This window comes from Schistocerca americana, chromosome 2 (genome assembly GCF_021461395.2).
Source record: "Schistocerca americana isolate TAMUIC-IGC-003095 chromosome 2, iqSchAmer2.1, whole genome shotgun sequence".
Taxonomy (NCBI): Eukaryota; Metazoa; Arthropoda; class Insecta; order Orthoptera; family Acrididae; genus Schistocerca; species Schistocerca americana.
The window spans coordinates 590,872,277-590,897,204 of NC_060120.1; the positions used below are offsets into that span (position 1 = coordinate 590,872,277).

The window sequence follows — 24,928 nt, forward strand, 5'->3', positions numbered from 1 at the left end:
AAAGGAAGTACAGCTGCAAAGGCTAGGGTCCATGGCAGCCAAGCAAGTACTTACAAAAGAGATGTGATCTCCCTGGAGGGATACCATTAATGGCAGGGTAATAGGCACAGGATTTAATTCAGTTCACGTCAAGTAATGTTGCAAGAGCTTGAAGGAGGTGTGGCTTGAACTGTTTGCCCTGGTCGATAGCAATGCAGAGGGGTATGCCAAGGTGCAATCCACTCCTGAAAGAAAGTCTTGGCTACAGTTACATCATTCATTGGACAGCCATCAGGTCAACGAGAAAAATAGTCACTCACTGTCTTGCAGTACTGATATCCTTCTGGAAATGGTATAGATCCAATAAAATTGATGTGGACACAAACCATTGACTGTGGGGTGAAGATACTGAATGGACCTGTAACATGCAGATGTCTTTTGTTGCACTTCTCCATATTTTCGCAAACAAATGCTTTGTTCTCTAGTCGCACAGTGGCCTTTACTTCTGGGTGTTAGATGCTTTGAAGGAAGGAAACAGCTTGTTTAGGAAAATCTGAAACAACAAATAGACATGTTTGTGAAGCTAATAGGTCACAGTATAGCGTGGCATTTGAATACACCATAGCTGTAAACCTGATGATGCTTTGAGGAATGTCTGCAGTTGATTGTCTCCTTCATGGGCATTGGTAAGTGTCATGAAGTCAAGTCCTTTCGCAATGGTGTCAGTGCCATGTAGTGCATCTCCTGGTCACTTCTGCTCACCATCAAAAAGTCGAATATCGATAGTAAATTGCACAATGAAGTCCAGATGCAACAACTGGCATCATGACACCTTGTCCACCTTTTCAAAGGAGGTAAACATGAGTGACTTACGGTCTGTGACACGAGTGAAATGTCTACCTTCAAGCAACTGCCCGAATTTTTTGGTTGAGGCATATGTCCCACAGAGCTCACAGTTGTACACTGACCAATTAACTTGTGGGAGTGATAATTTTTTACTGACAATGGATAGAGGTTGCCAGTTATATTGTACATGTAATACAGCTCCAATGGCAGTTGGTGACGCATCCCCCATAACTTCAAGAGATGCGTCATGAAGAGGGTGAGCTAATAATGCAGCCCCTGCTACAGCAACTTTCAATCTGACAAAGGAGGTTTTCTTCTCATCAGTCCACTGGAGTGTGTCTCCAGGTTTAAACGAACCTGTTAGGAATTCACTGAGAGACACTGAAAACAACACACGATTTTGCACAAACTGTTGATAAAAAACTGTCATGTCCCAGAAATGGTGTTACTCACGTATTATAAAGGACTGGGAAGATTAAGTCGCAGTTTCCACTTAGTCTTGTCACCTCTGTAGCTGTGTGGTCAGCATAGGTGGCTGTCAGGCAGAAGACCTGGGTTTGATTCCCAGTACTGCCAAGAATTTTTCCTTGGTGACATATTGGTATGGGATGCAATCAGCCACATGATACCAATTGAGGAGCTACTTGAGTGATTTGATTTGATTTGTTTTGGTTTAGGGCACTAAAATAACTAAGGTCATGCATGGCCCTGTAAGAACCTTAGTACACTAACCCGAAAAAGGATTTAAAAGTGATTACATGTTAAGCCCAATCGGCGAAAGGAAAGACAGCTAAAAAACAAGGATTTCTTCTTCGATAAATATCTAAAAAATACACCACAGTGACAACGGAGATCCTGAACTAAAGATTAGATGTCCTTTGCCATATTGCTATGACACATAAAAAGTAAAAAGCAGTCAACAGTCCACCTGTCATTTGCTAAAACGGTCAATAACTCAGATGGCATACATACAGTAGAAAGTAAGTGGTTAACAAAAAGGGCATTCGGTCATGAAATGGTGAAACGTTAAAGGCTGATGAGGATGAGAATGAGAACAAAGCGGCGGGGGATCACCATTTAACTAATGGTGATGGCTGAAAAGACAGTGCCCAATACGCAACCTTGCTAAAATGATCTCAGCCGAGAGGAGATTGGCCAAGCAGCTGGAAGAAGTTTAATTCCCCAGAGCCTGTTCCCATGAAGGGAAGACCAGTAGTAATGCCCAAGTGACACCACATGCTGTCAGACTGCAACACGGAGATCATCAGAAGTAATGGGAGAACTAGTGGGCTGACGGAGGACTGCAGCTTTGGCAGCAGTGATAGCAGCCTCATATGCAATCAGACCAATGTGAACAGGGGCCTGCATAAACATCACAGTGGCTCTCTCAAGACAGAGCAACTGGAAGTTTTCTTGGACCCGTTGCACTAAGTGATGGACTGTGAACAGCACAAAGAGGCACTGAAGGGCACTGAGAGAATAGGCCTGTGTTGCAGGATGTACTGTGTGGCCTGATACATGGTGTAGAGCTCTGCTGTAAACACTGAGCCGTGTTTCGGAAACTGACCTCTACAACGGTCGGTGCCAGTGACCAAGGCACACCCAACACCACGGTCACACCGACAACCATCAGTGTACACAAAGGTATTATTGCTAAGTTCCATGTGAAGGTCGAGAAACTTATACCGATAGATAGACCCTGGAGTGGTGTCCGTAAGGAAGCAAATTAAATCCAAAGTGAACATGCATGAAGCCAAGATGGTGAAGGGTTCACACACATCAGGAAAATGGCAGGTAGTGTGAAGGTAAGCTGCTGGAGCAATAATAGCCAACAGCGAACTTCAGGAGGTAACAGAGAAGACAACGCGCCCCATACTGGTGGTCAAAGAGTCATCGAAGAAGGTGGCACAAGATGGGTGGCTGGACATGGCAAAACAAACGGCATGCGAATCTGCTGCAGAGAACGTCACATCAGTACTACAGCGGTAGTTCAGCAGTTTCTGCATATAGACTCTCAACTGGGCTAATGTAAAAGGCACCAGTAGCCAAACGATTGCTACGATGGTGGAATCTATTTAGAGGTCGTAGGATGGACGGACATGCAGATACTGAAACAAAACACCCATAGTCCAGTTTCAAACAGACAAGGGATCAGTACAAACGGAGGAGGGTGGTCAAATCCACATCACAGGAAGTTCTGCAGAGGACACATAGGACAGTGAGGAACCAGGTCCAGTGGTTGGTCAGGTAAGACTCTTGCAAACACAGCTGGTGAGAGAAATGGGGCGGTAGCTAGAAGGAAGGTGTTTGTCCTTACCGGCCTCAAGTATGGCTACGACAGTGGCATCACACCACAGTCTGGGAAATGTGCCATCTCCCAGATTTGATTGTATGTGTGAAGGAGAATGTGCTTGCCCGCAAGAGAAAGGTGCTGCAACATCTGAATGTGAACATCGTCCACCCTTGGGGCGGAAGATCAGGATGAATATCTTCAAGAGTCTGCCAGGTCAGTTCCTTTAGCATCTCTATAACACTCTCCCACATATCAAATAAACCTGTGATCATTTGTGCTGGCCTTCTCTGCATACGTTTAAGATCTCCTGTTAGTCCTATTTGGAACGGGCCCCACACACTTGAGCAATATTCCAGAAGCGGTAGCACGAGCGATTTGTAAGCAATCTCCTTTGTAGACTGCACTTCCTCAGTCTTCCACCACTAAACCGAAGTCTACCACCTGCTTTACCAACAACTGAGCCTATGTGATCTTTCCATTTCACATCCGTACAGTGTTACAACCAGATGTTTGTATGAGTTGACCATTCCAACAGTAACACACTGATATTAATGTCATAAGATACTTTTATTTTATTTTGTGAAATGCACAAATTTACATTTCTGAACATTTAAAGCAAGTTGCCAATCTCTACGCCACAGTGAAATCTTAGCAAGATCTGACTGAATATTTATGCAGCTTCTTTCAGATAGTACTTCTTATAAATAACTGCATCACCTACAAAAACCCTGATTTTACTAATATTGTCTGCAAGGTCATTAACATACAATGTGAGCAGCAAGGGTCCCCAACACTTCCCTGGAGCATACACGAAGATACTTCTACATTTGATGATGACTCTCCATCCAAGATAATATGCTGTGTCCATTCTACAAAGAAGTCCTTAATCCAGTCACCAATTTCACTTGACACCCCCATATGATTGTACGTTTGACAATAAGCATAGGTGCAGTACTGAGTCAAATGTTCTTTGGAAATCAAGAAATACTTCACCTAACTGACAGCCTTGATCCAAAGCTTTCTGTATGTCATGTGAGAAAAGTGAGAGTTTAGTTTCACATTATCGATGTTTTCTAAACCCATGTTGGTTGGCACTGAGGTGGCCATTCTGTTGAAGATACCTTATTATGTTTGAGCTCAGAATATGTTCTAAGATCCTACAACAAATCAGTGTCAAGGATATTGGATGGTAGTTTTGTGGATCACTTCTACTACTCTTCTTGTAGACGGGTGTGATATGTGCCATTTTTCAACAACTGGGCGTAGTTTTTTCTTTGGAGGATCTACAATAGATTATAGTTAGAAAAGAGGCTAGCTCAGCCACAAATTCAGAATAGAATCTGATAGGATTCCATCGGGGCCTGGAGCTTTGTTCACTTTAACGATTTCAGCCGTTTCTCATCACCACTGACACTAATACTTCTTTCATTCATCTTTTCAGTAGTTAGTGATTAAATTGGGGCAATTCTCCTAGGTTTCCCTTTGTAAAGGTACATTTGAAAACAGAGTTAAACATTTCAGTCTTTGCTACCCTCAATTTCAGTTCCTGTCTCATACGCTAGGGATTGGACACTAGCTTTGATGCCACTAACAGCCTTTACACATGACCAGGATGTCTTTAGGTTTTGTGAAACATCATTTGACAATATTCTGCTATGGTAGTCATTGAAGGAATCACGCATTGCTCTCTTGAGAGGCAAATGCATTTCATTCAGCATCTCTCTATCTAGAGCCTCTTTCTCTAGTTAAGTATTTGAGCTTTTGCTTTGCTACCCTCAATCTGTCTCATTCACTGGGTACTGGACACTAACTTTGGTGCCACTAACAGTCTTTACATAGAAGTGCCACTGACAGTCTTTACATACAACCAAAATTTCTTTGGATTCAGTGAAAGATCACTTGACAATATTCTGCTACAGCAGTCATTGAAAGCATCACAAATTGTTCTCTTGACAGCCAAACGTGTTTCATTCAGAATCATTCTACAGCCAAATGCATTTCATTCAGAATCATTCTATCTATAGCCCTACATTTTGTTTTACACATATTTTGCAGTAATCTCTCTTTCTTAAGAAGTTTCTTTACAGTGACTTTACACCGCAGATATTCCATCCCATTATGAACTGTTCTACTGCATACATATCTATCCAGTGCATAGTTAACTGTTCTTTTAAACTTGAGTCAGAGTTACTCTACATGCTACTGCCCTATGCTGAAAGTTTCAAGTTCCTCACTGAAATATGACACTAATGATTTTTTTATCTAATTTACTGAACATATACACTTTTTGCTTGTTTTAGTTGTCATTTGTAATTTGGTAATCATTGCTGCCACACCAGCGTCATGGTCACTGATACCAGTTTCGATGTGGACATCAAAAGAGTCAGGTCTACTTGTTGCCCTAAGATCCAATAAATTCTCATCACGAGTGGGGCTTCGAACTGTTCTAGGTAGTTTTCAGAGAAGGCATTTAGTAATGTTTTACAGGATGTCTTATCATGCCCACTACTAAACTAAACTGCAACTATCCAAATTGATTGTTGGATGATTAAAGTTTCCACAGATGATTAAGTATGACTGGGGAACTTACATACATGTGAACTGAGGTTTCCTCTAAAGTTTTCAGTTACATCAGGAGGCGAGTCTGGTGGGAGATAGAAGGATCCAATTATTTTACATCCGCCTCTGATAAAGAGACTTGCCTGAACAATCTCACATGCAGCTTCTATTTCCATCAGGTGAAGTTGAGTTTCTTGTCTACTGCGACAAATACACCACCTTCATTTCCCATTTGCCTACCTTTTCAATATCACAAATCTCACTGCTATAGATTTCAGGTTTCAAACAGCTTTCGGTACCTAGCATTACATGAGCTTCACTGTTTTTCAGGAGCACTTCAAGTTCTGGCAGTTAACCATTGGGATTTTAATACTCTCACTTGTGGGAGGAATTTTTTGATCTTGTATTGATACTTCTGGGTTTCCTATAGCTATCGTTATCTGGACTGGATGGAGAGTCACCTAATCTAAAAAACTCTTGTGTGCACCCCACACAGTCAGTTACCTGAGCAGCAGCCTCTGATGTGTAGTGCACACCTGACCCATTTATGGGGGCCTACAGTCCACAACCCTACAGTGCAAGTCCACGATGATGCAGCCTAGCTTGTCACAGAACCTTCAAAGCCTCTGGTTGTTCTCCCATTTTACTCAGAACCAAAGGTCCACAATCAGTTCTGGGGAAAACACTGCACATTGCGAACTTCGTTGAAACTCCTTGCACAAGGCTCATCTTCTCGACCTCCTCTGCCAGTCCCTGGAATGACCCAAGTATGACCTCAGAGCTCAGATGACAGGCATAATTTGTTCCACCACACTGTACTGCAGATTCCACCCTGCTCCCTCAATGGCTGCTGGAATATCCTCTTCAACATGTTGAATGAGGACCCCAGGCATACACACTGATGCATCTGATGTACTTTGCTAACCCTTGCTGCCATTTCCCTAAATAGTACCATCATTCGCCATTCATTTCAACTTCCAATGATTAATAGACCCCTATCCCTTTTGTGTTTGCCTTCTCTTGATACTGGACCAAACTGGTTTCACCAAAACCCGTGAAGTCAGTCCCACTGGCTCAGTTTCAGTGGAAGATAGCACCTCAAACTTGTTAGTCCTCATCCACCCTGCACAGAATGCCTACATCTACCATTAACATGCCACTTGCAGACACGTGGATGGGTAATGACAGACCCTATACTTTCTGCAGAGGAGACAGTATCTGTAGGAGAAGACAGTACTTGAGGTACCTCTGGTACCTGTGTCACAGATACACATCTTTTGGGAGCTCTTCCAACACACCGATTCACAGCAATTGTCATTCAATTGATAGTAGTCAGGGCGATTTCCATTTGCTTACTAATGTCAACCAACCCATCCAATGTTCGAGAACAGCGTTCACAGTGGGGCTGCAGTTTGGCTAGTGCACTGTATTACAGGACAGTGAACAAATAAACTTTAGATTAAGCCTGCTGACTATATTTTAATCTGTTCGGCTACAAGTTGCTAATTCCCTATAAGAATTCAAATAAATGCACAAAACAAGATCTCTATTAAGGCAACATAAAAATCTATGTTAAATATTAGCTTCCTAATTTTTTTTAAGTTGATTATAGTTGTTAGCAAACTCAAAAACTGAATTTATGATAAATGTAGATAATATATAGGGCTGCTACCTTTTAAGGGAAAACTAGATGCAACACAATATGTTTGTTAGAATATCTGCTGCAGTAACTATATCACTAATGCTGATTTACTACAAATTACGCTTAGATTAGGCAGACAACAATGGTAGCTTCCGAAAATTCTCAGAATCACACATTCATTTGTGCTGGCATACAACGAAATTCAGAGGTCATACATTCTTTGAAAGTAACTGTGAACCACAAAAGCTGATTTGCTCCGAAATAAGTTGCATACCCAAAATGGTCATACCAGTGACATGAAAATATAGTGTTGTAAGTTTCTGAAAATCCTCAATAATAACATATTTCTTACATAACCGTACAACAAAATTTTAGAATGATTGTTTTGAACAAGGATAGGCCTATAGTTCTTAAAAATCTGAATAGAGGACAATTAAGTTTAAGTCTATAATTGACGAAAACAGTACCAATTTACGGTGGCACTAGTAAATGTTCGAAATTTCACACCAAACAAATGGGTTTCGATACAATCAATAAAAGATATGCATAAGCGATGCAGACAGTAAAATACACAAATAAGAACTTCAAATCGGCAAAGTAATCTTCTAAATGTGTTATCACATAAAGGAAAATTCTGAAGTAGACATATATATATAAATAAATGTGCGATTGCATGGATTTTTCACTTAGCTGTTCCTGTGCCAACTTCTACACTGGGGTGCCCATGAAGAACATCGCAGCATTAGTTTATCTTAGTCAAAATCACTGAAATGTGCAGCATCAAGAAAGCATGCCTTCTGCCTATTGCAGCTAACAATCAAGGTGCTCTTTTGCTCCAAAGACGGATTCTAACGAGTTAATCACCAAGTCATGTTTCTGTACTTCCACCAGCAAGTGCAACAGCCATATATTCCACAGAACGTCACCATCAATTGCACACCAACCCGTATATTACGATAATAAACTAGCTGGGATGTTCATCAGTTGCCAAATTCTTCATGGTGGAGCATTTCTTCAAATAATTTTGCATCTGACTGTGACAAGGGCATTACAATTGCGCGCTTGACAGCGGTTTTTTTACAAACCGGTCATCAACTGTTATGCCATTGTCATATGCAAATGTACATATTTGTGGCTGTGAAATTTTTGTGGATCGAAGATTTTCAAATATTACAGCTACAAAGTATCTCAGTTGGATTCCAAAGATGACAATTGTTAATGTTTAATTTGGGACGAAAATGAGTGTGATTTTGGTAAAAATTTGACGTAAAAACATTTTTGTCAATAAATGTATGACTTATAAAATAATGAACTATGCGACAAATAAAAAAAAATTATTTTGAGAGGAAAAATATGTTGAACAATATACAGGTAAATTTGGTGCCATGTTCAAAGGGAAGTGACTGAACAAGATATTTTGTCCTTAAATGGTCCTGTATTACAAACAGGCAGAATAGAATAGTGATTGTGAATTTGATAATGTTGTGCTTAGAATTCAGCTGGCTTTGGCAGTAACTCCATAAATTACTTAGGCATAACCATAGATATCACTGATCACATTCACACTTTTAAGATTTACAGGAAGCCTATCACCACTGTCATTTTAGTTCCTGTCAATTCTCAACACCAATGGACTGCCTTTCAATGATATACGGTCTAATGTTCATCTCCACTAGTCATGAATTAAACAGAATCTAACAGATAACATCAAGCAAGGGTTATACTTCAGTTTTTGTGGACTCCATAAGGCATAAAGCAAGAACAACAGATCTCCTCTCCTCTTGTCCTCAACCCACCATCTCAAAATCTTAATATATGGTGCATGGTTCCTGTTTAGAAAAATCTCTTCTCTGAATGTTGCCAGAATGCTGAAATATAGAAACTTCAAAACATCATTTATGAGCACAACTCTATTGGACACTTTTTGCCCAATGGTAAAGCTCTTCTGCATCAGAAAAAGCGTAAAATATACAAAAACCACTTTTCATTGTACCAAATTCTATATAGGCCAGTCAGGCTGTGCAATATACACCCAATTGAAGTATCATCATAGAAGCCAGTGCTTTAGAAAAGGAGACTCTACTTTCGCAGATGACCCACTGGCTTTAAAAAGGCCACTTCTACAAAGATCAACATAAATTCTTACATAATATCCACAAAGATAGAAAGATGGACTACCTTAAAATAATTAAAATTAATAAACATATGTCCACCTGCACAAGCTTCGTACTGAGTGATCAGAGATAGTTCCAATACTCACCATTTCTAACTGCAGATACTACTAATAATCCCATTCAGACCATGTTGTAAATTACCTCTCGTACTCGTGCCCCATTTTTCCTTTATTTCAGTTACTGTAGTTTCATTTGCTCTACCAAACATTTTACTTTGTTTAGTTATTATTGTTTACATTTATCTGTATAGCCTTACTTATTATACTGTGCCGTTTGTAATATTAGGTCAACGGCCTTGCTGCACTGGCAACACCAGTTCACCAAAGTTAAGTGCAGTCAGGTTTGGCTACCACTTGGATGGGGCACTGTCCATGTCTGCTGAGTGCTGTTGGCAAGCAAGTTGCACTCAGCCCTTGTGAGGTCAATTGAGAAGCTACTTGACTGAGAAGTTGTGACATAGCTCACAAAAACTGACAACGGCCGGGAGAGCAGTGCGCTGGCTGCACGCTCCTCCATAGTCGCATCTGTTGATGCCTAAGGGCTGAGGATGACACAGCAGCCAGTCAGTGCTGTTGGGCTTTCAACACCTGTTCGGACAGTGTCGGTTTGTATATTGAACCTTTTAAGGACAAGATTATCTTGTTCAATCATCATGCTTCGAACGTCATAACCAAATTTTACTAAATGTTGTTCAACTTATTTTTTCTCTCAAAACAATTACTGTAATTTGTCATGTAGTTCACTAATTAATGAGTTACTTTTTTTTTTTTTTATCCCCGCAAATATTTTACTTCACATTTTTATAGGAATAATCACTTTCGATTTAGTACCAAAACAAACATTAACAGGTGTCACCTTTGGAAACCAACTATAACACTCCGTAGTTGCACTATTCTAAAATCCTTGATCCCCAAAAAATCACAGCCACACACATGTATCCTTGTACTTGACAATTGTGTAACAGCCAAAAACTGATTTGTAAAATAAAAAGTACTGTAGAATATTACAGTGCTGTGTGTTTTTTCATTTACAAAGAAAACATGTAACACATTTTGAACTTTTTCCCCTCTCAATGCGTAACAGCTTTATCTTAAAAAATATTGTATATTTCTCCAATCGTAACAAACGTAATTAACAGAAAGTGGACTCACTTTCAACACCATTACGTAATTCCTGATTCAGCACACTTTAAAGAAAAAAATATTGTAATGCTGTTAATGGTATCAAATGATATTTATACTTACCCATCTGGACTGAACACCATTAAAAAAGTTGATCTCGTTTGTGCAGGAAGTTCACATCTCTGGAAAAAAAAAAAGTTTTAATGAAGGACACAAATGAAGACATTACAAAAAACAAAAGATATTTATCACAATTTTTAGGTTTGCAGATTTTTCATGATAACTTAACCTCTTCAGTTCTGTTAGTAAAAAAATATCTTTATTAATCTAATATTTCTATTACATGTAACTGACTATGTAGAGCACTGACACTTGCTGCAGCAGTTAATGAATGACATCTCGATGAACAAATCACTGTCACATGTATCTTTGATGACACATGGGTTCTGCATGCAGAAAAAGTCACCAGTTCCACGTGTCGTCCACAATACATAGGAAGCAAAGAGCATAAGGTGACAGACATTGCAACTGGCATCACATTCATAGATCAGAGCAGGAAAGAAGCTAACAATGGTATTAGCTGTTTTGCTCATTATTTTTGTACAACTAGACTTGTAAATTACAGGAGTACGAAATACACAGTTAATTTGAACTTGCTTTCACGAGATCTGCTGAACAGATACTCACGAAAATTCCGACTAGCTGTCCTTCCATAACGACCAAAACAGTGCTTTCAATTAACAAAGCATTTACTAGTTGTGCTCCCTTTTCAGTTTCTGCCCAGTACTTGCAATAACTCCACTCTGGTTGAGAATGGAAATACTCCAACATTGTTTCAGCCAGGATACTCTATTTGTATACAACATGAAATCCCTCACTGCCCAAAAACTGAATAAAAGCCTTCTCTTTACGTTAACTAGTCATTCATTTTAAATTCTCTCGTGGGCATTTCCAAATATTTGCGTGTGTAGCTGGTTCCAGCCAGAAGTTCCTCTGACAATCAGTAGTTTCCTATTTGTCTTCTTCTTCTTCTTCTTCTAGCAACAGACTGCCTATTTAGAAACATGGCTTGTTTTAACACATATCTTCTATCAATCAGACTGTTCAACTGACAATCTCATTAATACATTTACTACAGGAACAGAAGGAGTTGCAGCCGCAGCAGTGGTTACTGAAAAATAAGTTCCATGGACCAATGTATTTTTGAATCATTTTCTTTATGCTGGACTGTACAGCAGACACCACAAGCAGAGATAACGATACTGATTGACAGAGGTTTTGACTAAAACACATTCATCTTCATTAATCCTGCAATACCAGTGGAGAAAGTGGTTTGTCACTTATAAAAGAAATTTGCAGGTGAGAAAATATGGGAGTTTTATAACAAGTCTAATCAATGAATTCTGTTTAGAAGTTCTGTCAAATAGTACGACAACACCTAAAAAGGTTTTTCTTCACTCTCCGTGGCTAACTTTGAAATGCTGTTTCCAAAGACTTTGTCCAGAGCCAAATCATATACAAAACCCTGTCCCTGTATCACAGCAGGCATTAAAAATGCCTACAGAACTCATTAAAAAAATTGTTCTCAAATGGAAATATGTGAAGATCCTTTACCTGTAGAATAAGCAATGACTTATGGGAAGCTAGACTAAAAATAATAGCGTAGAAAATATTACTGGGAAATTATAGCTCAATAAGGCAGTTCAGCAACAAGGGAAAATATGTAACGAGGAATAAGCCATGACAAAAAAAAACACCGCCACACACTGACCATTTTACAAAAATTTAAGTAAAACAACAATTGTAAAGTTTACAAATTAGACACTACTAAGTATGAATGAAAGTACAAATTCAACTGCTTATAATAGTTTATGATTCATCACACATAATGACAATGGCTTCTCATAGTTGCTCAGTATGACTCGATTATGTTGAGGTTGGGGTTGTTTGGGGGAAGAGACCAAACAGCTAGGTCATCGGTCTCATCGGATTAGGGAAGGAAGGTGGCCGTGCCCTTTCAGAGGAACCATCCCAGCATTTGCCTGTAGCGATTTAGGGAAATCACGGAAAACCTAAATCAGGATGGCCAGACGCGAGATTGAACCGTCGTCCTCCCGAATGCAAGTCCAGTGTGCTACCACTGCACCACCTTGCTCGGTCAATTATGTTGACTCAATGTTGATAATGCTATCACAACCAGTTATTGAATGACAAACTGTCACACTACAGCTTTGAAGCTCCGAATTCTCAGCCGTTGTAACAGACAGATCTGTAGCTCTAGGGCTCGTTAGGTTGGAAGGTGACAATTCGGTTGCAAGTTAACAAACAACAAATGGAAATATGGAGTAACAGACTAACCCGTAGTGTAGTGAGAGATGTACAATCATCCTCTATATAAACCTTTCTGAAGATTTTAATATTGTTAATCATGCAAGCCTTTAGGATATATTTACGGCACTGAGAACTCATGAGGTAGAAAAAGTGTCAGCGGCCAATGGAATGTTAACTTCAATCTTTCCTCCTTAAACAGTGCACCAACAATCACATAATTTATTGGGTACATCCGTGTAAAAGTGAGAGACGTAAAGGAATATTCATTTACATCCATTTATCAAGTCTCAAGGAGGAACTTTAAACATTTAGCTCTGTACAACACATGTTTAAGACCTGTGGTCCCAGTTTAGAAGAATATCTGGATGAAGCATTCTATAGATATATACCTAGCAGAATAGTTGATGATGGAATGAAGCGTTTGTGGTACACTGTCCCAGTAAATATATTTGCAAATAAACAGTCATCACTATATAAGTGTAAAACAAAACATGTGGCTAGTGATAAGAGGTGCTCAATGACGTGCTCTTTGCAATCAACAGGGCAATGTATGAAGTTTTCAGTGACTACTGTAACAAATACTTATCAAAAGGTTTTTTTAAACAAAGGAAATCGGCTCATATCTGTAAAGGCCATTAGTGCCACCAAAGTTAGTGTCCGGACATTTGTGGGTGACATAGGAAATGATATTGTGTAGTAAAGCAGAAGCAGTAATGCTGAAATCCATTTTCAAATTTTTATTTATAAAGGAAATACAGGAGTACTTCCCAAGCTTAATACTCACACCACAGCGAAATTGAGTGTCAGTGGTTTGAGAAAGAGCTGCAGTCAAAATTAATCAATACTCCCCCACGTGGTTTAATCTATATAAGATTCCATAAAGAATTTTCAGATGACTTAGCCCCTCTGTTAACCAGATCACTCAAGGATAGTAATTTGTAATACACTGTAGCTCCCTCAGACATAAAACTTTAACCTGACACTAGGAGCAAGCACAGCTCACACCTGTCTACGAGGACAGGAGAAATGATTCACAAACTACCAATCAATATCACTGATATCCACCTGTTTCAGCAGAACCTCAAAACATAGGAATTCTGGCCCCAAATGTAATCAGGTATCTCGACCATAATCATCTCCAGCATGCCAACCAGAATGGATTCCAAGCCATTGATGATGCAAAACCCAACCTGCGCTCTTTCTCACATGATATCCTCAAATTATGGATCAAATCAAACTTCTGGATGCAGATTCAAATCAAACTTCTGGATGCAGATTTAATAACTTCTGATATGTAAATGACTTGATGCAGTTTAGTTATTTGCACATACCATGGATCATAATCATGAACTAATATTGTGATGTGGTTCAAGTCACTTTTACAACATAGGAGTTCCTCGAATAAGACTTGCAAAGTACATCATGTCTTTTTCATTTCCTGCAAAAAATGCATCTGTACTAACAAGTCTTTACACTGATGAACAATTATTAATATCCAATAAACACAGTGTCCTCTAGAAACATTTGACTGCTGTGCTGTGTCAAGTTACTGTTCCACAAACTGCAGTGCACAGACAGCTTCCACAATGCTCAAACCTGTATTTTGTGTCCGCTGAGCTGAGACTTACTTATTACTGATGGAATATTTTTAACGTGAGAAATTTTCTTTTGATATCACACTGAAAGCTAACAAACACAAAAAAATATGAGAAGTGCGATTGGCAATAATACGTCAAGTATGGAGGGTGAATACGAAAATTACACTCTTGGAAGGCAACATTATTCAGAAAGAGAAGTGAAAGAAACAGGTTACGAAGAAGAAGAAGAAGAAGAAAGGAAATTCTGGAAAATGTTACGTTGCAAAAAACTGATAAGAAATTTAGTTCTAAGAAAATTGAAGTCAGCACGGAATATTGCACAAAGGAATGTTTTTATAAAAATACACCCAAAACACCAAAAAAATGTACATGAAAGATTTTGGGCTATAGGTGAAAATAATATGGAAGATACACTGATTTTAAGTTTACTTGAAAAGAAGGAAATATTTTGAACATATAATGGAACAAAGTCTGGTTGGAATCATAGCTCTTCATACATTTTCATCTAAAATGCAAAAAGAATAGTATCACTGTAGTCTATAAACCCCTGTTCCAGAAAGTTTTGCAAGTTACAAAGCATCATTTAAAAATGGTTTTAAAGGTGTCCGATCTCACTGGGACCAGTTTCCTTCCAAACATCCATCACATTTTTGCCAAGACAAATTTCAATGGCAAGATTTTGCAACCCAGGCCTTAGTGTTGCAAAATTATTCCACTCTTTCCAAAATAATGCTCTGCATGAAATTAATATGACACTCCAGTTGAGGCCACAACTTATCAAGTCCTTCAGAAAGAATAGTCAGTATTCATTTTGTTAAAAGAAAAGAAAAAATTCCTTGACGTCTATATTTATGTGCTGCTCCATGACTCTGCTGTCAGTATCTTTATTCTTGGCTTGTATGTAACTTCTGTGGTGTTTTTTTTCGTATCCAGGGTGTAATTACAAAGCTAATAAAATGTTTTCTTGCCTTTAAAATAATATTTTTCATCACATTTCAAACCAAGAACTGATACCTGTGATTTCCGTTCCAAATGTGAATTTATACTGAGCATCAAAACAAATAGTTCATGAAATAGTACATGAAGACACTAAAGTCTCCCAGTACAATAAACTAAAAGAGGTCAGCCAAACTTATAAGCACTGGTACCTCAGTGGTTGAATTTGATCTACATCTACATTTATACTCCGCAAGCCACCCAACTGTGTGTGGCACAGGGCACTTTACGTGCCACTGTCATTACATCCCTTTCCTGTTCCACCCGCGTATGGTTCGCGGGAAAAACGACTGGCGGAAAGCCTCCTTGCGCGCTCGAATCTCCCTAATTTTACATTCATGATTGCCTCGGAAGGTATAAGTAGGGGGAAGCAATATATTCGATACCTCATCCACAAACATACCCTCTCAAAACCTGGACAGCAAGCTACACCGCGATGCAGAGCGCCTCTCTTGCAGAGTCTGCCACTTGAGTTTGCTATACATTTCCGTAACGCTATCACACTTACCAAACAACCCTGTGATGAAACGCGCCGCTCTTCTTTGGATCTTCTCTATCTCCTCTGTCAACCCGACCTGGTACGGATCCCACACTGATGAGCAATACTCAAATATAGGCTGAACGAGCGTTCTGTACGCCACCTCCTTTGTTGATGGACTACATTTTCTAAGGACTCTCCCAATGAATCTCACCCTGGCACCCGCCTTACCACAGAACTTGTCTCTGTCTAAACTCTTCATTACTCCACGATTCTACAGGAGGCTTTCTATGTACTATCTAATATTCACTGTCACAATGAATAATCAAGTAAATTTTATTGTTTTTAGAAGGTACAGCAAAAAATTCAGGTTCTGTTTGTTCCTTCATATATGATTTTGTGAGTAGTAAAGCTCCAGGATCCATACAATATTAAAACCATTGTATTTCTATCAGACACATGACCAGAAAAAAATAAAAATATGAGTATGTTAAGATCTTGCACTCGAGTTTCAGAATCAAGAAACTTAATCAACTTTTTATACATACAAAATTTAAAACGTGTGATTTCAGCTACGTCGTCACTCCAGAGAAGGCCTCAATTATAGTACACTAATATCAGAAAAAATGAAATGCTACCATGCAATTATATTTTTGGGATTAGTTAACACTGTGACATCACACTGATAAGACTCATCATGTTATTAACATTAGGAAGATACAAGCCTTTTTTAAGAATAGTGATAAGTATTATCACCAACATCACAAAAACTGAAAAGAAGAATTACACTAAAACAACATCCAAAAGAATAGAGGGATTTTGGATGGAGCTGTTCTTGTTACTAATGCCTTCACACACACTAAAAGCTTGAAATCATCAGACCACAGAGGAGAAAAATAGTGGTTTGCTTGGGCCCCAACTGTAACTTCAAAATGCACACTGTTTATAAAAAATATTATCACATTGTGTCATTTATGTAGCTGTATTGCATCACACTTCGAATAATATATCAATGGCTAGCGTTGTTCACAAGGCCCAAGTATTTTTCGTTTACATACGGTTCATCTATACTTAATCATCTCTCTCTCTCTCTCTCTCTCTCTCTCATCTGCCCCCCCCCCCCCCCCTACACACACACACACACACACACACACACACACACACAAACAAATGCAAACACATATACAAATTAGATTAGTAAATATTTAGAAATTCTTCTACAGCACAGTAGTGATCGAGAAGTAGCTAGGATTCCATTTGTGTATGAAGTTACTTTTATTCTTAACATCACTGGGTTTGCTTTACTTTTACTACTTTCACTGATTAATGCTTTATGGCATCCTACTGTGAAGTAACTTGGTATTGAGGAAGAAAATGCTTTTGTTGGAGAGAAGATATTAATAGGTAGTGTACACTTCAATACCTCTTGTAGCCAGCTCTAAGCTGTTGTGCGTGCTGACAAGTGCATCATAACACATTTCCACTCTCATGAAGTTTGTTGTCTACGACCAATCACTATTCGAAAACAACGGAGGCATTGATAAATAAAATATCAGAATGCAAAATAGCGTATACTATACTTTACTCAGCCTTAACGTGAAACAAATGAGTGAACTATTCAGCCATAAAAACCACCAACATCATTAATGTAAATATGATTGTGTAGGGTGTCAAAATTTGTGAGTGGATTGAGGATTTCTTTTTAGGGTTCGGGGCAACCTGTTATCATGGAAGGACAACTATCAATAGATGTCAAAATAACTTCAGACATGCTCCAGGGAAGTGCGCTGGGCCATTTTCTGTTCTTGTTTTATATTAATAAACTGCAGACAATATTAATAGTATATTTAGACATTCTGCGGATGAATCAGTTATCTATATTGAAATTCTGTCTGAAAAAGAGAACTACACAAATCAGATTACAATAGCATATTTCAAAGTAGTGAAAAGAGTGACAACATGCTTCAATGCATAGAAATATAAAACTGTGCACTTCTCAGTAAAAGTGTGCACTTTTAAGAATGCAAAATCATTTTACACTGATCCCATGACTACAATCCCAATGAGTGACAACTGGAATCAGTCAACTTATACAAATACTTGGTATAACAATTTGTAGGGATATGAAATGGAATAATTGCTAACCCCTCAGCTGCAGGCAAGGCAGGCAGCACGAGACAGGGAAAATGCAATCAGTATACAAAGAACATCACTCGTAACACATTCATGCCTACCATTCTAGAATAATGCTGAAGTGTGTTGGACCCATACTAAATATAACTAATAGGAGGCATTGAATGTACAGGTAGGGCAGTATGAATTGCTACAGGTTTCCTTGAGACATGGCAAAGCAAGATAGAAATACCACAAGTCAGACATTTTAAGATAGATGCCAACTGTCTTGCAAAAGCTTACTCACAAAGTTCAAAGAACAGGTATTAAGCAGAGAACATAAAATATAACCTCCTACATTCTGTTCATATAGGAACTGCAAATACAAGAAATCTTGAGTTACTTATTGATTAATAATTACAATGCTTGTTGGTATTTTTCATGCTTTTTAAATAAAGTTGGGTGGTATTTTCTTCTATTAGTTTTGAACTAACGATATTTTTTTGGAATTTTCTGGAGTATTTGAAATAAACATATAAAAGTAGGTTTTTGCAATGACAAAAATTTATCTTGGTGTACACAACACATCAATCTATATGGCAATTTTTCATGTTGACATTCCTTAGTTTCGGTGATCCATAACTTGTCACATTACTACCTAACCTAGGGCTTGTCTGTCGCAGATCAAGTTTTCTTCCCACTCTCCATTTAAGAAACAAATCAGTTCAAAGCCTGCCAAAAGAAAACAAAGCTGCATACTCATTGTCTCGTCGGGAAACCTCTTTCTCTTGAAAAAATGTTTCATGTGGTGTGTTGCAACATGTTACCAACTTTGTTTCTTGTCACTGTTTCTGTCCATCCTGGTGGCAAACATTTCTCATTGGTATTTTCATCGACTGCAATGCTACGTTGTATTATTCTTTCATATTGTTATAACTAATGATGAAGAAACCGTAATTACATGTGGTGTTTCGTTATTAAAACACTGAAGGGCCCACAAATGAGATGAAAGATGTCAGTGGTGGAAAGGAAAAAAAAAGGTCGAGCAGACATGCTGTTACTAGCCTATTCAGTTCTGAGCCTTGCATATTTCGCATTTCAAAGCAAGCTATTGTAAGTGACCTTACTTTTTTCCTACACATATTTGTCAGCATTCTACCAAATGTAGCAGCAGTTCTATACAGAGAATCTTTTTGATTACTACTGTTCTCGTACTACTTGCTCTGTATATTGCACAATCAGTATACAGTTCAGTGTAATGATGGCCCAACAGTCTGCTGCCTCATTCACTACCTGTTTTTAACTTAATACAGCACGCAAAAAAGCAACACCTATCAACTCTATATAGCAGATGAAAACGCAACATATAAATAGGCACTAGGGCGGCACAGCAGTGAACATTGGTAGCTTGCCTCAACCACTGTTTTCTTTGAACTGTACAGGGGTTTCCCTGTTTCAAAACATGTTTCCAAATAGTGTATACATATAGCAGTCAGAAACACGTTTTGACAAACTGCCACAAGCAGCATCCAGTGAAAGAATCTGGTACACCATAAGAGCACTTTTGCCGTGACACTGATTCTCTCCATGCTCCACAAGTGAAAGAAGTATACCGCTATAAACAGCACCATGAGAAGTAGCCTCAGCTATGCATATCACAGTGGTGTGTATGTTATGGATACAGAAGCAGACACTTTTAATGAACAGTAGGCCTAAACAAATATAGCCCAATGATCAAAAGGAATATTTACACAGACAATACATTCAACATCCCTATCAGCGAAGAAGTTATAATTTACACACAGTAAATATGGCGCAGAAAACAGCTCCTTGTCTTTTATTCATTTCCATTGCAGTACTCTCTACGGAGCTCAAATAACTAACAGTACTGATACTGTAATTATTTGAAAAATTTTTGATACCAGTACAACAAAGTACAGATCACGGTCACCAATAATTGGATTTTCAGGCATTATTTAAAGAATAATATGTAACACACTGTAAGATCCTTAGTAAAAATTAAATATTAGAAAAACTGTTTGGCCAAAGTTATAGTACATATTGGGCCTCAATATTGTAGCTGGTGATGAACTGAACTGCTAGTTGTTTCTTGGCCTAGCAAATGCTTTTGATATCTTCATCTATAACCGGTTACTAATGAAGAAGGCAACACGAATCATAAACGGGTTAGCACGAGTGAATACTACAGAGAAATTTTCCAGAAGGCATAGTTAAAAATCTGTTTCATCACACTACCTACATACATGAATGCAGTCTCAAAAGCAGTCATCAATATGCTTCTATTTCTGTTATCAAATATGAAACAAGGCTGTTTTTAACATGAAAACACAAGGATCACAACAACTAAAAAAGTGTGTTATAGATTTCCATTCATTGGCTGTGATGCAGTACTGATAGTGCGTTGTGGCTTCTGACTTTCATTGTATAGATATAAATTTATGCTTCATATCACCGTTACCTTTAATTTTTCATTGATCATTTGGTATTTGTTTCCCCTTTCCATTATCTTGCTGATACGGATTCTACCCATGCCGAGTGTTTCCCCTTTTCAATATCTTGCTGATATGGATTCTATCCATACCAACACTCGGCATGGTGGCTTATGGAAGCGACTGTAATCCATTTCCCATTTACAGTCATTCCCATCAGAAACTAATCTGGATGTCAACTTAGATTGCACAAATTGCAAGTAACCATAGCCTTGTCATTAAATGCGAGAGATAAATTACTCTCCCGTGAGTTTGGCCTACATGTTCAAAATACAGATTTCACTACTGCACAATGCATAGGGAAGAGTGGATTAAATTTGGTGCAAATGTTTATGACTATGGAGTCTTTTTAAAATTAAATAAAGCAATCACAAAGCAGGGTTCAAATTTTGCTATACTATGGTGTTTTAAATATGGAGCAGTTGTTGCCAATGATGACTCTAAATGCCCTGCAACACTACACATGGATCTTTATTTCACATTTGTTAGTTTCACCAACTCATTTCCAATCAATTTTAAATTCTATAGTACTGATAGTTCTCTAATCACAAACAAGATTGCAGTGGGTACTGGAGAGAGGGGGGAGGGGAGAGAAAGGAGGGAGGACACTTCACTCATGTACATAACACAGTCACTTGCATTTTTCTTAGTTTATTCAGTTAATAATTATGTAATCTGCACCAAAATAATCAGACACTTGTTTACTGTCAACTACACATTTCCAAATTTACCTTGAAGTTCTAGTCTTTATCATGAAAAGTGCTTTACATAAGGCAATGGGTGTCTCAATAGCCTATAGCAAGAACATACACATTAGGCAAAGTTTAAGATCAATGTTACTACAATGTTCATTTTCCAGACTCATTGGCTTCACCAACTCTGAAAAAATTTATCACCTTTCAATCTCTGGCAACACTACAGATCAGTCTGCTATGACAACCATGATTTCAGGGGGAATTCAACACCAGTACCACACTGTAGGGAAATGTCTCACACAAATTGATACAGTAACTGCACTGCAATAAAATTTAAAAATCCACTGGTTCCTATTGCAGAGGTATGGCACATTCTCACCTCAAGGTATACTCAGAATCTTTTTTCTTCAGCCAACAAGATATGTAAACAAGTGACCAAACAAAAATTAAGTGAATTTTTTTGTTTTTATTATAAGAATTAATTAAAAACTTTTTTCCTTGCATTTCCATTAAAAAAAAAGAAGTTATCTTGACTGTTTCCGTTACTTGTATTGCAACCAGAACCTACTCGTACCAGTACACTGTTAAGCCACTGTATTTCCTTATAAGATAGGGCCTATATAATGCTTCAAACTGGAAAACTGGCTTACTACTTGCAATCCAGCCTTGAAGATAAAGATTCCTAAACCAGACCTCAAGCTTCACTGTAGTTCATAGTCACAATAACCAAAATTAAAGCAGAAGTATGACTGGGGGGCTGGGAAAAGGCCGTGGGGAGGGACTTAAGTTTTGAGATAATCTACAACGCAGAGAATGAAGGTTTTGCTACACATTACTAAACATATTTAAGACTAACTGCAACGAAATGTTTCCACAATGCAATGGTTCATCAAAACATTTAAACTGTTATGACTGTAAAATTTCCTTACACCTAACAAATGATCGAAGAATCATTTTAGTAGCTAGCGCTTTGCAAGAAGCCAAACGTACTGAACTGTTGGAAGCAGATCCTTGAAAGCAAAATTATGTATAAATGTTTTCAGTGCGTCGAGCTCGCTAGCTCTCAAATATCGAAGAAACGGCATCTTTTTGTGACACTTACCTTTCTGCAGTAAAATCAGAAAATAGTATCACAATTCAAAACTTGCCTGCCCCCACCCCCCTGTCGCCCCCTTATGCTATATCGGTCCAAAAACACAATTAACAGTGATTTTCATTGAAACCATGCACGAACAACTAATTGCACACGAACTATTTTTGGACACGATTAATAACACTATATTCCACAAAAACTCTATAGTAACTGATACACTTGTCAAACAAGGTTTTGCACTGTCGAAAGCACAGCCACAAAACATTACTCAATGTTAGCTAACCATTTCCAGATAATTCTTCGTCACAAGTTTATCTTCAGCAACTGCTTCAAAGTCGGGATTAGCTCTTCCTAAGTTATAGCCAAGCTCCCTGTAAGTAAGTCCTTTGTAGACATTGTTTTTAATTTTTCTTGGGACAACGCGAGGCTTCTTGCTGAAGTCCACTGGTTTGTCACTGTTTCCATACATTCCATAAGTATTATGATGCAGTAGTGTTCACCAATGACCCAACCTGAAAAGTAGATCAATCAATATTATCTAAGCAATGCCTATTTATTATAAGTGCATCACAACTTCAAACTGACATTCCATGTACATGATTATTTCGTTAGATTATAACACAAATCATGATACGTTCTCGACAATCTCTCTAAACAAGTTACCTTAAAATAGTACATAAAGAAGCTGTTTCTAAAAAAAATTGACGTCGCAATAAGCTCCTTCCGAATACTATTGCAACCAACACAAACTTCGACATAGAGCGACGCTCTTGGACTTCTTCCTCCTACCCTATTCTAACAGAATGAGTTGGAAGTACACTTACCGTTCCTTTTACTTTTACGTTTTTCGCACTGTGTCTATAACATTCAGTTTCGTACTCGGCAAAATCTTTACAAATTCAATGCATCACGATGTATTCAAATATACAAGCCATATTGTACTCCTATTGGAATAATGCCAGAAACTGTATCGAAACGAAATATCGACAGACACGACCATCGATTTCGTTTCAGCGAATTCCTGTAACATGAGAATGCTTCGAACTGTGCTCACCTGCCGCTAAGTAACTCGCAGTTCACTACTGAAATCAGCATTTTTTAAATTTTTTTAATGCTGACGAAGGCAGTGTTTTTCAAGAAACCGTAACCCTATACGTCAATCCCGCATTTCCAAAAACCGAGAGGAAAAGAAAAATTCTCCAAACCAAGCAGTGGACCACGAAGGAAATAAAAGAAATGAGGGCTAACTTAAGACGAATGAAACAGAGGGAAATTATTGAAAGCTACAAGCAGACCATAGGAAATACAGTCGGTTGATAAGACAAGAAAAATACAAATTAACAAATCAATTGATCAGTTTATTTCAAAATATAAATAATAATATATTTAAAAGATATAATTAATACTGCGAGGGATAACAAAAAATGCACACAGAAAAAATGAAATAGGAAATATGAAAGTGAATAACAATATCATCAGAGATAAAACAATTGTTAACATCCTGAATCATTACACTTCCATGCAACATATCTTGTGGGAGACCAAAACTGAATTTCGGAAACCATTAACAAATGTGGTACATAGATCTACAGCTGTACTCTGCAAAAAAAACTGTTAAGTGCGTGGCAGCACTGACGTCTCACTGTACCAGTCATTAGGATTTTTACCGTTCCATTCACGTATGGAACATGTGAAAATTGATTGTTTAAATGTCTCTGAGCGTGCCGTAATTATTCTAATCTTATCCGTACGTTCCCCGTGGGAGCAATGTGTAGAGGATTGCAGTAAATTCCTAGAGTCATCACTTCAAGCCGGTTCTTGAAACTTCTTTAGTAGATTTTCTTGGCACATTTTCCGTCTATCTTTAAGAGCCTGCTAATTCAGTTCTTTCAACACCTCCCCTATGGGTCAAACAAACCTGTGACCTTCTTTGTCAGTCCTACCTGGTATTGGTCCTGCACACTAGAGGAGTATTCCAGGATGGGTCGAACACCTCATGTGTAAGCAATCTCCTTTGTAGACTGAACGCATTTCTGCAGTCTTGTACCATTAAATTAAAGTTTATTACCAGCTTTACTAAGGGATAGGTCTATGTGATGATTCCACTTCATGTCCATACTAAGCGCTACACCCAAGTATTTATACACGTTTTCAGTTTCCAGCTGTGATTCCCTGATATTATATCATTGGATACCGCTACTATTTTTTCCGTGAAGTGCACATTTTTACATTTTTGAACACTGAAAGCAAGTTGTGAATCATTGCACAACTTTGAAATCTTATCAAAGTCTGACAGAATGTTGGTATTGGTTTCTTTTTTCAGACTGCTTCATTGTTGGTAACTGCCTCATCTGCAAAAAGTCTGAGGTTACAATTAATATTGTCTGCAAGACCATTAATATGCAACATGAATAGCAACGCACCGAACACGCCTCCCTGGGGTACACTCGAACTTACTCTTCATTTGTCAATGACTCTCCATCCAAGATAACGTGCTGCAT

General features: G+C 38.3%; 1 protein-coding gene across 1 annotated transcript in view; it reads right to left on the reverse strand.

Annotated features, from left to right (window-relative positions):
* The window catches only part of LOC124591436, a 312,247-nt gene extending 288,878 nt beyond the window's left edge, over nucleotides 1-23,369 (reverse strand). The window contains exons 1-3 of the mRNA XM_047131731.1: nucleotides 23,252-23,369; nucleotides 22,711-22,939; nucleotides 10,738-10,796 (exon numbers count right to left, since the gene is read on the reverse strand). Coding sequence (XP_046987687.1) covers nucleotides 10,738-10,796; nucleotides 22,711-22,896 — 245 coding nt within the window. The 5' untranslated portion in view covers nucleotides 22,897-22,939; nucleotides 23,252-23,369. The remainder of the gene's footprint in view (nucleotides 1-10,737; nucleotides 10,797-22,710; nucleotides 22,940-23,251) is intronic.
* Nucleotides 23,370-24,928: the final 1,559 nt, after the last annotated feature.